Source organism: Canis lupus, chromosome 3 (assembly GCF_003254725.2).
Source record: "Canis lupus dingo isolate Sandy chromosome 3, ASM325472v2, whole genome shotgun sequence".
Lineage (NCBI taxonomy): Eukaryota > Metazoa > Chordata > Mammalia > Carnivora > Canidae > Canis > Canis lupus.
Window position 1 is genome coordinate 72838573 of NC_064245.1, and position 16701 is coordinate 72855273.

The window sequence follows — 16701 nt, forward strand, 5'->3', positions numbered from 1 at the left end:
CTACAGAATTTATCATCACTAACAGATTGTTTAGAATAGAGATCTAGAGAAGCTAACAAGCAAGGTTCTTTTCTCAGTGAGGTTAATGAGAATCCCTATAATGGCAGTAGACTTCCAGCAGACACCACAACAAAGCACCATCAATTGCTGAAAGCTAAAAAATAGATATTATTTTCAATAGCATTTCATTTTCTATTGGAAAAGTCTTTAAATTACATTAAATAAGTCTCTTTCCCCCCAAAGAAATAGTCTAGCTTTTATTATGATGCCTGTAAAAAGTAGGTAACAGCAAGCACACAAAGATCATTTAACAGCACAGTGCAATGATTTGTATTCACTCACCCCCTAGAACCAAACTGATAAAACTGTGCCACACCTGATATATATAGCAGCATGGTTGAAATAACCAAGCAAAAGGTGACACATTCACAACTTACATTTAGGTGAAGATCACAGGTTTATGAGGGTAGATCAGTCCAATAAAGCAGTAACAGAACAAACAGGACAAGGGAGATACTAACATTCCCCTATCCCTATGCCACAAGATTTTTGATCCATATTGCAACAGTGCAAACAGAACATGTGACATTATATGTTAGACAAGGCAGAAAAGTAACATTGGGAAAAGGCTATTTATCAGTAAATACTTCAAGTTACCTTCTTCCCCAGTGATAGCAAACAGCTGATGTTAAGCATTTATATTAAACTGGTACTAAAGGAATGGAAATGCGAATTTTTAAAATCAATGGTTTGTACCCTGGAATTGAAATTTCTTTAACTAGAAAAAGTGATTAATACAACATCATTTTGTAAAAGTCCATGAAATAAAGTTAACTGTAAACAGACGGCTTCCTTTATCATCATATCCAAACATTGTTTCCATCTATGTACAAGAAAGTATACCTGACTCCAAAGCTTCCCTGCCTGAATCCATCTTAAATCTTTAAAACAACAAAAATGCTTTATTTTTTCCTGTGTTGCTATAAGTACTGTGGGAACATTATCATATCCCTACTGCAGAGTTTTAAAAGCTCAAATCAGGCATACACTTATAGCCAAGATCTGCTTTTCATAGCGATAAACTTATTAATAAGCAGCCTAAACAGTAACACAATATGCTGCAATCTATAGTGCATAAATAAGCAATATCCACTTTAACTGCCAATTCTTTCTCATAGATACTTTAAAAATTATTTTTGCATAGTTTTAAGCGCCACCAACAATCGTGAAATACTTCCAAAAAAAAAAAAGTCAGTCTTACTTTCATTTCATAGATTACTCTCCTCAAAAGAAAAATACCCAGAATCCAAACATATATATACTTGAATGTATTATGTGTTTAAGTAAACCACAGTCACAATTCCAAATATTTCGGGGAGCCAACTCAAAGAATTTAATTTAGTACAAAGTTCCTCAAATATTTATATACCACCTACTGTATACTTACTTGGGTGACAAATTGCTATTCATTCATTCAGTCAGTAATCTGTACTGAAATACTATACAATTAAGTATTTGTCTTTTTAAAAGTTGGGGACATACCCAGGAAACACCCAATTATAATAAAAGCCTACTGGAATATCAGTGACCTCTAGCAAATCTGCCTGCCCTAAATGAGGTATCATTTAATATATATATATATGCATTAAATATATATATATTTAACCATCATTTTTGAGGCCTTTACAACTGATGAATCACAAAAAAGTCAGAAATATAAAAAATAATTTCCACCAGGGTATCTTTTCTCTAGACCTGCACTTTTAGTGTCCTTTTCCCAAACACGTTAAGACCAGAGGGGGAAAAATTGCCTTAATTTTTATGTTTGGGGAAATACATTTATCTGTAGAAGAGTGAAAAACAAGAAACTGAAAGACGGTGAGAAATGCACCAGAAAAGAGAGAGGGATTATCACATTTAATGTAAAGGAGGTAAGTAAATTTTTGAAATGAAAATGCATCATGGAGAACCTCTCATACCAAATATTATTCTTTTCAATTTCCTGGGCACTGAGGATGTTGAAGTATAGTTGGATGAGATTACCTATGGGCTAATGTGCATAAAAATCAAAGGCAAGGTATAAAGGTATAGCTGCCTCCAAGAGCTAAGTATGTAATGCTTGACCTTAGTAACCTCTGAGTTCATTCTCTTTTGTCTAACCACAGGACAATTAAATATACCCTGATAATATAGGCAAATAGTTAACTGGGTAGATGTGTTTGATATTTAAAATAATCCAAATATTACCAAACCAACCCTCCACTAAAACAAAACAAAACAAAACAAACTAACCAATAATGGAACAAAGCTGCCCACATTTTCACACAATCCCAACCTTACTTCAAAATATAAAGAAAAGTACAAGGTTTTAGCTATTTAAAATAAATAAAGAAAAATCTTGTTTCCTTTGGCATCTTTAGAAAGTAACTAAACTATAACAATTAAAGGAGGTGATTGTATAAAGAAATTTATGCTTAAGCAAATATATAGGGGAAAAAAACATAGCAACTTGTGTTTAGTATGCAATAATATCAACTACAAGAGTTTACTATTAATTAGGAAAGCCTTACAAGTTTTTGGAAGAACCTTCACATCTTTAATATTACAATATATTTAATAATGGTTCTTTTATTGCTTCTAAGATTATGGAGAAGTCAAATGAAATTATGCTGAATTTATGGTTCAAAACTATTTTCCAAACACTTAATGATTATAATTTAGGATAAATAACACTTGAAGAAAGCAAACCTTTTATAAATATGACTTTCAATATACAGCCTTACTTTAATTCATTCTCATTCCATTACATTTTTGTTATTCTGCATTGGTCCTGAAAATTTAATAAGAACTGTTTCTATGTATAGAACTGCCTGCATAAATCCATTTCAGTCTTCATAAAATGGTCACATTAGTGTTTGAGCTTGCAAAACTAATAATTTTCAAACTTTTGAACTTAGAATGAAATGTAACTTTAATACGAATAGAAAGTCTGACTATGTACAAGAAAAGGTAAAGTTTTCAATTCTCATATTATCAGAAACATCATAAAGAAAGCTAGATTTATAACACACTTCTATTCCTATGTGTATCTGAAGTATGTACAGTAGAACACCACACAGCTTTCATGTGTCAATAGGGGCAAATGCAATCAAGAGTGACTTTTAAAGTACCTGATAAAGTAATCTCTGTAAAGTCAAAATTAGGCTAAAAAACTGCCAATAGTTGATTGCATCATTTCAAGTTCTCAAAGAAAATTTCATCAGTTTAAAAATAGAAAGATGTCAAATTCACTGAAAAACTAAGTTAGGTTCTTTCATTAAATCTTGGGAATATTGCAACAAGTATTTACTATTTTTGCAAGAGGAACAAAATTGGCAGCTCCATTTTTACATTATTACTCACATTGGAAAGTTTTAAGAGTGAAGAGCTATAACAAAACATTCCAAATGGATGACCTAAAAATGGAGCAAGGGATACTGTCCCTCGGCATATTTCCCCACCAAATATAGAGAAATTTACTATTAGAATATTAGCTGTGTGTGGTAAGAAGGGGAAAAATAGATATGGTGTCCTAGTCTGTTGACAAGGACAAAAAGGCTCTGAATAGGTCACCATCTTCAATTCTGGATAAATCTCATATTTAAGAATTCTCAAATGCTTAAAATGGTGGTCTTTTCAGCTACCCATCCTAAGAAGTCAAGTACAAGCATGCAAGTAAATTCACAGGCACAGAGGATCCATGTTAAAAACAGTTAAGGTAGCTGTGATGCAACACCAACAATTTGAATGGCCCTGACACACTCAAAATATTATCTTAATTATTCAACGAAATCCTGAAGCAAACTCTTGCTAGTCTTGGTACACTGCTAAACACTAAAGTAGCATGTTTTTTCCATGGTTTTAGCTTAGCTCAAAGAATTTTTACACTATTAAGAAAAAAAAAATTAAAGTATTTCCCCTTTTTAAATTTACACAGACGTTTAATTAGCTTTATTTACAGAGCAGGGATTTTTTTTTTTTCAGTCTCCAATGGTGCCTAGATAACATCATTAGGCAAGAATGCCAGTTTAAAAGAAATCTATGCAGAATCCTAAAAATAACAGATGTTGATGCTCCTCAAGAAGGGGCAAGCTTGACTATATCAGCAGCTCTTTCTCTATGCCTCAGTTACTCAGAAGCAATTCTGTTGCAGTCTCTACATCCCATGATTTTGAAGACAAGGCCACTATTACCGCATTCTGTAGGGAAGAAAGGGGACAAAAAAAATCAAATCTCAAAACATATTTTTAAAATACTGAATCATGCACTGTCTTCATATTGAAAAATCACACCTTGTATCTGTAGTGCGTAACAAGCTTCTAAACCAATGACTGGAATTAGCCAAAGGGGAAAAAAATCACTGATTATAATAACAGAAGTTTATAAAACCTGATTTATAGCATCTCTGAACGACTTTTGTCAGCCAAGGATTTGCAGCAATAATTTTAAATCAATAACTACATCAGAAAAGCAAGCTTTTTGGTACTTACCCTATCAAAGCCCATAGCACATAGGTTTTCTATTTTTTTGGTGTATTCTGGACTAGAAACTGGTGCACCAGCATACACATGTGCCCAAAGTCGAGCTGTCTGTTTGAACATTTCGGGATTTTGTTTGTACTATAATGAAGAAAAAAATTGAACAATATGACAATGCAGTCACAATATTCAATACTTAATAACCTAAGAACTGGCTTTTTCTAAGTAAAAATAATTTACATTTAAAATGTGATTGATTCTAGGTAGCCCTGGTGGCTCAGGGGTTTAGCATCGCCTTCAGCCCAGGGCGTGATCTGGGATAGAGTCCCACATTGGGCTTCCTGCATGGAGCCTGCTTCTCCTCTGCCTGCGTCTCTGCCTCTCTTTCTCTCTCTCTCTTTCTGTCTCTCATGAATAAATAAATAAAATAATAAAATAATAAACAAATAAATAAATAAAATGTGATTGATTCAACTTTCTGTTGCAAACAAGGTCACTCAAGAAAAAAAGTCTGACCTGAAGCTCTGATTCACAAATGTTGACCAAAAAAGAAAAGAAAAAGAGCAATTATACTTACCAGTTTTAATCTCCAATTTCAATAGATGTAAGTAACAGAAAACTAATACCAGTGAAGTGATGTACACATATTTTTCTAAACACTGCAAAGTGTGAAACATTATACAACCAAAGAGAATTATCTGCTTCTAAAATTGTAGGGACAGTAACAAATGTGACCAACTTTCATATATATATTTTTAAATTTATTTATTCATGAGAGAGACAAGAGAGAAAGAGAGAGAGGCAGAGACACAGGCAGAGGGAGAAGCAGGCTCCATGCAGGAGCCCGATGCAGAACTCAATCCCGGACCCCAGGATTATGCCCCAAAGCTGAAGGCAGACTCTCAACCACTGAGCCACCCAGGCAAACCAACTTTCATATTAACCACAGCTCAGAATAGAATACAAGTGGACTTTGCTATTTTGCTGAAACTGTATTAATATACAGTGATTCAAGAAAATACCATGTGCAAAGGCTTTTTAAGAAAGATTTTATTCTGGGGGCACCTGGCTGGCTCAGAGGTAAAGCATGCAACTCCTTTACTTGGGGTTTTGAGTTCTGGCTCAATGTTGGGCATGGAGCCAACTTAAAGGAAAAAACAAGATTTTTAAGTAATCTCTGCACCCATCATGGAGCTCAAACTTACAATCCTGAGATCAAGAGTTGCATGCTCCACAGACTGAGTCAGTCAACCAGATGCCCTAATATGCAGTATTTTAATTTATACCATGTTTTGAGATGTTTATGAACCCACCATACAGTACTTTTAGTTTTTTTAAAAGATTTTACTTATTTATTCATGAGAGATACAGAGAAAGAGAGAGAGAGGCAGAGACATAGGCAGAGGGAGAAGCAGGCTCCATGCAGGGAGCTTGACGTGGGACTTGATCCTGGGTCTCCAGGATCACACCCTGGGCTGAAGGTGGCACCAAACCGCTGAGCCACCCAGGCTGCCCAGATAAATTTATTCTTAAATACTTTGGAACCAACATTACTTAATAATGGAAGTATATACATTTAAAGTAACTGTTCAATTCACTTTAGTATTCCTTTTAAAAGTACTTTACATGGGGATGCCTGGGTGGCTCAGTGGTTGAGCATCTGCCTTCGGCTCAGGGCCTGATTCTGGAGTGCTGGCATCCCTTGCAGGGAGCCTGCTTCTCCCTCTGCCTATGTCTCTGCCTCTCTCTGTCTCTCTCATGAATAAAATAAGTAAAATCTTTTGAAAAATAAGTAAAATTATATGTATTGAGTATTCTAAGACTGATATGCTTCTATTATATATTAAAATAATACATCTAGTTTCTACTTGTATTAAGAATTCTTGCGAATTCTAAACAAGGAAATATGTCAAATTATTGAACTGTTCTAGGAGCTGGAGAAAGTTCCATGTCCAGCCTCAGCCCTTGAGGCTCATAACTCCACAGGAAATCAAAGTTGAGACTTCAAGCCATGCCGACTACCAAAAGCGAACGAACAGCACATATATATAGCATGTAAAACCCTAATTCTAAGCACTCTGAAACAAACATTATATTAATAAGGATATACAGAAAATAAGGAGTGAACAGATTTTTTTTTTCAGATCTTAATTATTCATTCGAGAGAGAGAGAGAGAGAGAGAGGGAGGGGGAGAGAGAGAGAGAGAGAGGAAGAGAGAGAGGCTAGCCTGATACAGGACTCGATCCCAGGGCCCAGGATCACGACCTGAGCCAAAGGCAGATGCTCAACTCTGAGCCACCCAGGTACCCCAGAGCAAACAGCTTTTCAAGGGAAAGGAACAGGTTTATTAATAGGAACCAGGCAGAGGAAACATAGCAGACCAGGTGAACTGACGGGTAGAAATGAATGACATCTTAAAAAAAGCAGGAGTCCATAAAAAACGGGAGTCCGAGGAATAATAAGAATTTAGGAGATGAAGCTGGTTTTGTGGACAGTTAAATCATGGAAAAACTCTGCAAACCAAAGAATCTGGATTTACCAAGTAGGTGATATCCGAGCTTCTAATAAGTTTTTAGTAGTAAAGTAAGATTTCTACTTTAAAAAGCTCACTGCTATCAAGTAGATGAAGGAAGGGACAGCTATCAGAGCAGTTGAACTAAGACATTTTTTAAAATGTGAACTAAGGCCGATCAGAGAAGTATGAGAGATATTGGGAATGGAATCACCAAGAGAAAAGAAGGCACAGAGAATTTCAAGTCTGTGGCTTGGATACTTAACTAAATAGGCGATGGTATCATAGAAGGATGGTCACGTTTGCAGGATTTAAGATTTTTTTTTTAAGATTATTTATTCATGAGAGACACGGAGAGAGAGAGAGGCACAGACATAAGCAGAGGGAGAAGTAGGCTCCATACAGGGAGCTGATGTGGGACTCGATCCCAGGTCTCCAGGACCACGCTCTGGGCTGAAGTCGGCACTAAACCACTGAGCCACCCGCGCTGCCCTGAGGATTTAAGATTCTACATTCAGTTTTGGGAATGCTATGCTGAGGTATCCATGAAACATATATAACTATCCAGTTCTGAACAGGCTCTTGCACTCAAGGAGAGGTAATGCCTAAACATTTTCTCAACTTACAGGTGATAGTATCAGTGTAGATATGATCATCCATGTGACCATATACAACAGTAAAAGTAAAAGGAATGATGTCTAAACCAAGGAACTCTTTTTAGAAGGAAGAAAAGAAATAATTGTAGGAACTAAGAAGGAATAACTACAACTACCAAGATGAGAAGAGAGTAGTATGTTAGAAGTTAAGAGAAGAAAAAAATTCCAAGTGGGGGACAAAAAAAAAAGCTCAGTAAATCCTAATGGCGTAGAACAGGGTTTCTCACAGGACCAGATAAGTAAACAAATGGATGTGGCTGTATTCCAATAAAACATTATTTACAAAAACAATAACTCTAGGTGTAATTTGCGGACCTCTGCCTTGGAGATCACATCAACTGAAAGATCAAAACTAAAAAATATTTATTCCATCTGGCAATTTTAAGATCCTTGGTAACTTTTACACTATGCCACTTCAGTCACAGCAAGAGCTGGTTAAAATTACCAGGGAAGGATTATCACTAAATGGAGGGATGGATAGATACGCACATGATAAAGCACGTATAGTAAAATGCTAATCACAGAATCCAGATGCAGGTAGGAATATGCGTATTCACTATATAAATATTTTGACATTGTGTTTGAAAATTTCCATTAAGTTTTTTAAAAAGCATCATATACTCAAAGTAGTGTATTAAAAATCAGTAGGTTTTCGCTATTACATCTGACAAAATAATCTTACCATGAGAAAGAAAACCATTTCCAAATTTAGTCTTTCTAAATAGAACTATGCTCATGTGTTAACACTGCAAATCACTACAGTAGTAGAAATTCATAGGTAAGTACAAGCAAGTCTTACCTGATTTGCTACTACTGCATCTTGTGGATCATCCGGTTCTGCAGCTGCCAAAAGGGCTTGCAATGACAATAATACCGTGCGGAGAGTCATTGCTGCAGCCCTAAAAAAACAAAACAAGAAAACATCTCAGTTAAGAACATGCAGCGTGACAAAAGTTAAGTGATTTTCTGAATATAAAAACTACTGGAGCTAAAAATAATCTAGATTTTTATCTTAATCATATAACTAAGTTATAGAAATTTATATATCTGCCTATCATATTTTTTTCTCCTTGACTTTATAATGAACGAATGAGTCTTTCTATTTCTTTTTTTTTTCTTTTTTTAATTTTTATTTATTTATGATAGTCACAGAGAGAGAGAGAGAGAGAGAGAGAGAGAGGGGCAGAGACTCAGGCAGAGGGAGAAGCAGGCTCCATGCACCGGGAGCCCGACGTGGGACTCGATCCCGGGTCTCCAGGATCATGCCCTGGGCCAAAGGCAGGCGCTAAACCGCTGCACCACCCAGGGATCCCCAGTCTTTCTATTTCTAAGAGCAATTCAAACCATCCTGAACTGGATTTACTTTTCTTATTGTTGCCAATATCCTTTTGGTCAGCTTTACTCACTGACTTGACTTTCTATCCATTTCTCTAGACATAAAGTGGTAAACTAGTACGTACATGTAACTTTCTTTCAATGCCACTCCAAAAACACATAAGATACCATCAAGCAAATATTCCTTATTTTCAAGAAAGCCTGAAATCATTTCATAACATACTGAACTAGAGCAAGTTATTTGCTTTAAATATATCAGTTAATTTATGCACCTATATAAAGCAAATATTTATCTAAAAAATGGTATCTACAACCAGCAAGGATTCTTAGCATTTCTGTTAGGGAACTCTTTGATCAATACAGAAATATTATAAATACAAACACAACAATGAAATACATAAAATGCTGAAGAGTACTAAATAATAAACCCATTTTATTTTTGAAAGATTTTAGGGCAGCCCCGGTGGCGCAGCGGTTTAGCGCCGCCTGCAGCCCGGGGTGTGATCCTGGAGACCCGGGATCGAGTCCCACATCGGGCTCGCTGCATGGAGCCTGCTTCTCCCTCTGCCTGTGTCTCTGCCTCTCTCTCTCTCTGTGTCTCTATGAATAAATGAATGAAATCTTTAAAAAAAAAAGTTATTATTATTAAAAGATTTTAAAGTAATTTCTACACCCAACGTGGGGCTTAAACTCAAAATCCAGAGATCAAGAGTCACATGCTCTACTGACTGAGCTAGCCAGGCACCCCCCAATATACCCATTTTAACCATACAAATTAGATCATTCTAAATCTTTTTCAAATGGATTCTTCATTATAACCATGGATCAGAGAAAATTACTGAGTCACTTTTTTCTCAATTTTCCAGGACGTCACCATCCTAGATGATTACAATAAAAGTTAATTTTTTTACCAACAATGGACGCCTTAAGGCACTGTATCTCATAAAGTGTAGTTTCACCTACCAGTAGTGTCAACATCACCTGGGGAACTTTAAGAAATGAAAATCTTCAGTCTCATCCCAGACCTACTGAACCAGAAACTCTAGGGTGATTTATAACAAGCACTCCAAGTGATTCTTATGCAACCTAATATCTGAGAAATACTGCTTTAACGGATTACAGTTTGAGCTAATTAAGAAAGGCTGTTCTAGGGGCATGTGGGCGGCCCAGTCAGTTAAGTGTCCAACTCTTGGTTTTAGCTCAGGTAGTGATCTCAGGGTTGTGAGACAGATCCATGTCAGGCTCTCTCAATGCAAAGTCTGCTTAAGACTCTTTCCCTCCCTCTCTAAAATAAATAAAAAGGAAGGAAGGAAGGAAGGAAGGAAGGAAGGAAGGAAGGAAGGAAGGAAGGAAGGAAGGAAGGAAGGAAGGAGAGAGAGAGAGAGAGAGAGAGAGAGAAAGAAAGAAAGAAAGAAAGAAAGAAAGAAAGAAAGAAAGAAAGAAAGACTGTTTTAAAACAATACAATAAAATCAGTACACGACTGTAGATCTGTATCTTATATATTAATTAAAAATTACTTACAAATGAACCATCTAAAATGCAATCAGAGTAAAATTTTTTATTGATCAATCTACCCTTTTAGAAAGGCTTACAAGAATAGGAAAAATTGGTTAGAACACAAAAATTAGCTGAAATGCTAAACTAGCATTAAAGAGAACAGAATTTTTTTTAAAGATTTATATATTTATTTAAAAGAGAAAGAGCACGAGTCAGGGGGAAAAATGAGGGGGGCAGAGGAAGAAGAAGCAGACTCCCCTGAGTACAGAGCCCAATGCAGGGCTCAATCTCAGAACCCTGGGGCTCCCTGGTCAATGGGGAATCTGCTTCTCTCCCTCTACCCCTCTCCCCTGCTCACGCGCACCCTCACTCTCTCAAATAAATAAAATCTTAAGTTATATAATTTTAATTAATACAATTATTTCTTTCAAGGAAATTTATCTGAATACTAAAGAAAAATCTTCATTCAAGGAAGGTTTTTTTTTTTTTTTTTTTTTAAGATTTTATTTGACAGAGTGCGCACAGGCACACACAAAAGCAGGGGGAGTGGCAGGTAGAGGGAGAGGGAGAAGCAGGCAGACACTTAAACCAAGACACCCAGGCACCCTTCAAGGAAGTATTTCATACTAAAACAATTATTAAACCAACAATAATTTGGGGCACCTGGGTGGCTCCTTCTGTTAAGAATCTGCTTTTGGCTCAAGTCATGATCCTGGGATCTGGAATGGAGCCCCACATCTGGCTCCCTGATCAGTGGGAGGTCTGCTTCTCCCTCTGTCCCTCCCCTCACTCATGCATACTCAGTGAGATGAGTAAATAAAATCTTAAAAAAAAAAATAAACTCACAATAATTTTAAGTTGCAATAAAAATAAGAAAACATAAAATAAAAGCTATTTAAATCTCACAAATCTGAGCAAAACCTAATAACACTACATAGCTTTATATATTATATCTCAATAAGCCAAAATATTTTTAAAACTTGAGCCCTCAAAAGCATGAATTTGGATCCTTGTTTTACACATACATAAAAATTAAGTGAAAATGGATCAAAGACCCAAGTGCAAAAGCTAAAATTATACAACTCTCTCTTTTTTTTAAAGATTTTATTTATTTATTCATGAGAGAGAAGAGAGAGAAAGAGAAGAGAGAGAAAGAGAGAAAGAGAGAGAAGCAGACACAGGCAGAGGGAGAAGCAGCTCCACGCAGGGAGCCCAACATGAAACTTGATCCCGGGTCTTCAGGATCATGCCCTGGGCTATAAAGACGGCGCTAAACCGCTAAGCTACCTGGGCTGTCCCAAATTATCCAACTCTTAAAAGAAAACACAGGGGAAGGCTTCATGACACTGGAGTTGACAATGAGTTCTTGGATAGAACATCAAAAGCACAGGCAACAAAAGAAAAAACAGGGAAATTGGTCTAATAGCAAAATTTTTTTTTTTTAAATCTTTATTTATTTATGATAGTCACACAGAGAGAGAGAGAGGCAGAGACACAGGCAGAGGGAGAAGCAGGCCCCATGCACCGGGAGCCCGATGTGGGACTCGATCCCGGGTCTCCAGGATCGCGCCCTGGGCCAAAGGCAGGCGCCAAACCGCTGCGCCACCCAGGGATCCCTCTAATAGCAAAATTAACTATGTAGACAGAAAAACCTCCTATGCAAAGGATAAAATGAAAAGCACGCCAGAGAATGTGAGAATATATATGCCAATCATGTATCTGATAAAGGGTTAATCTCTGAAATATATAACTCCTATCACTCAACAACAAAACCCAATTAAAAAATAAGAAAGGACCTGAACAAACATTTCTCCAGAGAAGATATACAAATTACCTGATAAGTGCATGAAAAGATGCTTAGTATCACTAACCCTTAGGGAAACAAATCAAATAATGAAATACTACCTCACATCTGTTAGGATGTTAACAAAACAAAAACAACAGCTGATGGTGAAGATGTGGAGTCATTGGAATCCTTATGCATGGAACAATTACAGAAAACAGTATAGCAATTCTCCAAAAAAATTAAACACAGAATTACTACATGATCTAACAATTCCACTTCTAGGTACATATCCAAAATAACTGAAAGCAGGGACTCAGATATTTGTACACTCATGTTCATAACAAGCATTATTCACAATAGCCAGAAGGTAGAAGTAACTAATTTCCATCAACCCATGAACAAAATGTGGTATATACATACACACAATGGAATATTATTCAGCCTTAAAAAAAAAGGAAGACAAATCAGACACATGCTGCAATGTGAATGAAACCTGATGACATTATGTTAAGTGAAGCCAGGAATACTATGATTCATGAAGTACTGAGAAAAGTCAAATTTAGAGAGACAGAAAGTAGAATGGTGGTTGTCATAGGTTGGAGGGTGAGAGAAATGGGAAGTTATTATTTAAAAGGTATAGATTCAGGTTCAAAAGATGAAAAGGTGGAAGGGAGTAGGGTAGAAGGATGAAGAGAGCACATTTTTAGAGTGCTGAAAATACTCTGTACACAATGATGGATACATGTCATCATACACTTGTTCAAATGCACAGAATAGACAATACCAAGAGTGAATCATAATATAGACAAAAGGACTTTGGGTGACTGAGAGATGTCAATGCAGATTCATCAGCTGCAACAAATTTACCATTCTGATAGAAGATGTTGATAATGGAGGAGGCTATGCATATGTATATGGGAAATTTCTATACCTTCTTCTCAATTTTGCTGTGAACCTAGTACTGCTTTAAAAAAATTAAGTCCTAGAGACTAGTAGCACACTATGAATATACTTAATAATACTCATCTGTACACTTACCACTTACTTGAAACAGTTAAGATTTCATGTTATATATGTCAATTAAAAAAACTAAGATGATAAATTGTGTCATATGTATTTTACAGTATAAAAAACATTTTTTAAAGTGAGAAACTCTTCCCTTACAGATTTGTAAATTCTTATTATAAATACTTTCTACTTCTTTTATTTATAGTGTCTTAATTTAGAATACACAAACTATTATAAATTCCTGGACTTACAACTTCAAAAAATCAGAAACTAAGGACCTAAAGATGAATGCTGAAAGGGACACTTTGCTCTCAATATGGAAGAAAAAAAAAATCTTAGATTTGATTCATAACAATCTCAATGAGAAAAAGTTATGTTTTTTTTGTATGCTTAAAATTTTTCATAATGAAATATTAGGGGAGGTATTTATCAGCTATTAAGAATTAGTTGGTGGGATCCCTGGGTGGCTCAGCGTGGCGCCTGCTTTTCCCCTCTGTGTCTCTGCTTCTCTCTGTGTCCCTCATGAATAAATAAATAAAATCTTAAAAAAACATTAGTTGGCTAAAAGATACCTAAATGAAACCTGAAACTAATATTGTATGTCAACTACACTTCAATAAAAACAAAAAATGGACTCAGCTGGTTAAGTGTAGGACTCTTGATTTTGGCTCAAGTCATGATCTCAGGATTGTGAGATCAAGCCCCATGTTGGGCTCTGCACTGGGTGTGGAGTCTGCATAGAATTCTCTCCCCTCTCCCTCTCCTTCTGCACCCCTCCCTTAAAACACACACACACACACACACACACACTTTAAGAGTGGGTGCAGGTAAAATGAATAAATAAATAAATAAATAAATAAATACTAGATGCTAGAGGGAAAAATACCCTAAATGCAAAGTTTTAAAAAGCTGGACAAAAAATTAATAACCAGTTGTAATAAAATTATTATCAAACCAAAACCTAGTCTTCTGGCTTTAAATACTGTAATATAGCATCTTTGATAGTGTAAAGAAATGTGCGTATTTTTTGACTGCTCTACATTAATTTTTAAATCTAAATTTAGTAATGTGAAAAAGTATACAAGTGAAAATACAATCTTTCACTACATTTACTGTTCTTTTTACGTAGTACTGACTAAATTCATAATACACTGAGATTTTTAGGATTGTGTGGAAAAAAACAAATCCTAACAGGCAAATAAGAATGTAAAATTTCAAAATGTGTCAGCTAATTTTAATAGTCAGTGGATGATGTACCTTGCAAACCTATCTTCAGTAAATTAATTTTGCTCAGATCTCAATAAACAGTTAAGAGGACTAATTAAATATTTATGCACACAGACTCAGTAGGGCTTTCAATCATCATAAATTAGTTTTGGCTTATTTTGAATTTGGTAACAGAATCATACAATATATGCTTCTTTGTGTCTGGCTTTGGTCACTCAGCATGTCTGTGAGAATTATCCATGTTGTTCATGTTAATGTGCTTTTTTTTTTTTAACTGCTGTGTAGCATTTCATTGTATAATTATTCCATTAGTATCCATTTTCTTATTGATAGACATTTGGGTTATTGATTAAACGTGCTATAAATACTCTTGTACAAGTCTTTTAGTGGACAAATGCATTCATCTCTCTTGCATAGAGACCTAGGAGTGGAATTGCTAGGCCATATCAAAGGTACATATTTAGCTTTGGTGGATACTGCAGGTTGAGTGGTTGAACCACATTCCTACCATCAGAGCACAAGAACTATTTATAAGTGTGTAGTAGTATCTAATTGTAATTTTAATTTGCATCTCCCTGATGACTAATAATGCTAAGCACTGCTTATCAACCATCTAGGTATTCTCTTAATGCCTAAGGACAATATCACTTAAGTACAATTTTTTTAAAAGATTTTATTTATTCATGAGAGACACAGAGAAGAGAGGCAGATATAGGCAGAGGCAGAAGTAAGCTCCATGTAGAGAGCCCGACGTGGGACTCAATCCCAGGTCTTCAGGATCACGCCCTGGGCTGCAGGTGGCGCTAAACCACTGAGCCACCCGGGCTGCCCACATTTAAGTACAATTTTTATGTGTAGTCGTTTTCTTCTATTTCCCCAGGTAAATAGACACCTATAGTCATAATAGGTTGTCAGTGGAAAAACATCAGAAAATAGTTTCTACATAGGACACATTGTGGAGTTAAAAAAATAAACCATACTAACATAGAGTTGTTAAACATTAAAGGTAACTCACCATCTACATGTATTAACAAAAGACCAAGACAAATTTTTTCTAGTACACCTAGAAATTACTCAATGTTTATTCAATTTATTTTCTTTTTTAAAAATATTCTATTTATTTATTCAGGAGAGATACAGAGAGAAGTAGATTCCCCGTGGGGAACCCGATGTGGGACCTGATTCCAGGATCCCACGATCATGCCCTGAGCCAAAGGCAGACGCTCAACGACTGAGCCATCCAGGCATCCCTTATTTTTCTGAATATTATTATCCTGTAGTTTTCTTTACCAAATTCCAGCTCTGAAGCTAAATAAACATGAATAACCACTGCCAATTATACCTCAATAAATCTGGTGGGAGGCAGCTTAGGGTATTAGATATCCATGTATACCTAATGTCACCTATTTTTATCCAATGTGTCTTTGACATTTTTAAATATTACAATTATATAAATATGAAATGAGACTAAATTCAGCTATTTCACACCAGCCTAAGGAAATGGGACAGTTGACAAAAAGTGTTTCTGTACAAAAGTGCCAAGTTCTCTTTCTACATAATATACCATAATCTTTCAACTGTCTATAGGGAGATAATCAGAAGTGCGGTTATTGCTGGCTTAATTCTGAACAAAAAGGGAAGTCAGTGGAAAATTTTAGTCTGGAGCTTTATTTGTTTTTAAAAGGGGATGTCAGGAGGAGCAGAGAGATAAGTATCATTCTGGCTGCCGAGAACTGCTGAGTAGGGTAAAATCAGAAGCAGAGAGGCAGGCTACAGTAATCATTCAGGAAAGAGGTAATGTGACTCGGGCCAGGTAGTAATAGTGAAACTGCTAATAAAATTTTGGAGGTTTTACCAACAGATTTATAAACAGAGTACAGGGTACCAGAGAAATAAGAACCAAGGATCATGATGAGGTTTTGACCAGAACAAATGCAAGAATGTAGCTGCCAATAACTTAGATGAAGTGATACAGGTTTTGGGTTGGGGGAACATCAATTCAGTTTTCAACATGTTTGAGATGTCTACTACACACATATTGAAGTAGAGATGTTAAGCAGACATGAGAATATGAGTCTGGAGTTCAAGAAAGATAAATTTATGAGTTGCTGGTATTTAAAATCAGATGAGTATACCAAGGAAGTGAGTACAGATGAAAAGC

At 35.9% G+C, this 16701-nt stretch overlaps 1 protein-coding gene across 4 annotated transcripts in view; it reads right to left on the minus strand.

Moving 5' to 3' along the window:
• Positions 1-244: 244 nt before the first annotated feature.
• The window catches only part of UBE2K (ubiquitin conjugating enzyme E2 K), a 67394-nt gene continuing 50937 nt past the window's right edge, over positions 245-16701 (minus strand). For all 4 annotated transcript variants that reach the window (XM_025437022.3, XM_025437023.3, XM_049108673.1 and 1 more), the window contains 3 exons: positions 8486-8585; positions 4530-4658; positions 245-4238 (listed from right to left, as the gene is read on the minus strand). In XM_025437022.3, the coding sequence (XP_025292807.1) occupies positions 4164-4238; positions 4530-4658; positions 8486-8585 (304 nt within the window). In that variant the 3' untranslated portion in view covers positions 245-4163. The remainder of the gene's footprint in view (positions 4239-4529; positions 4659-8485; positions 8586-16701) is intronic.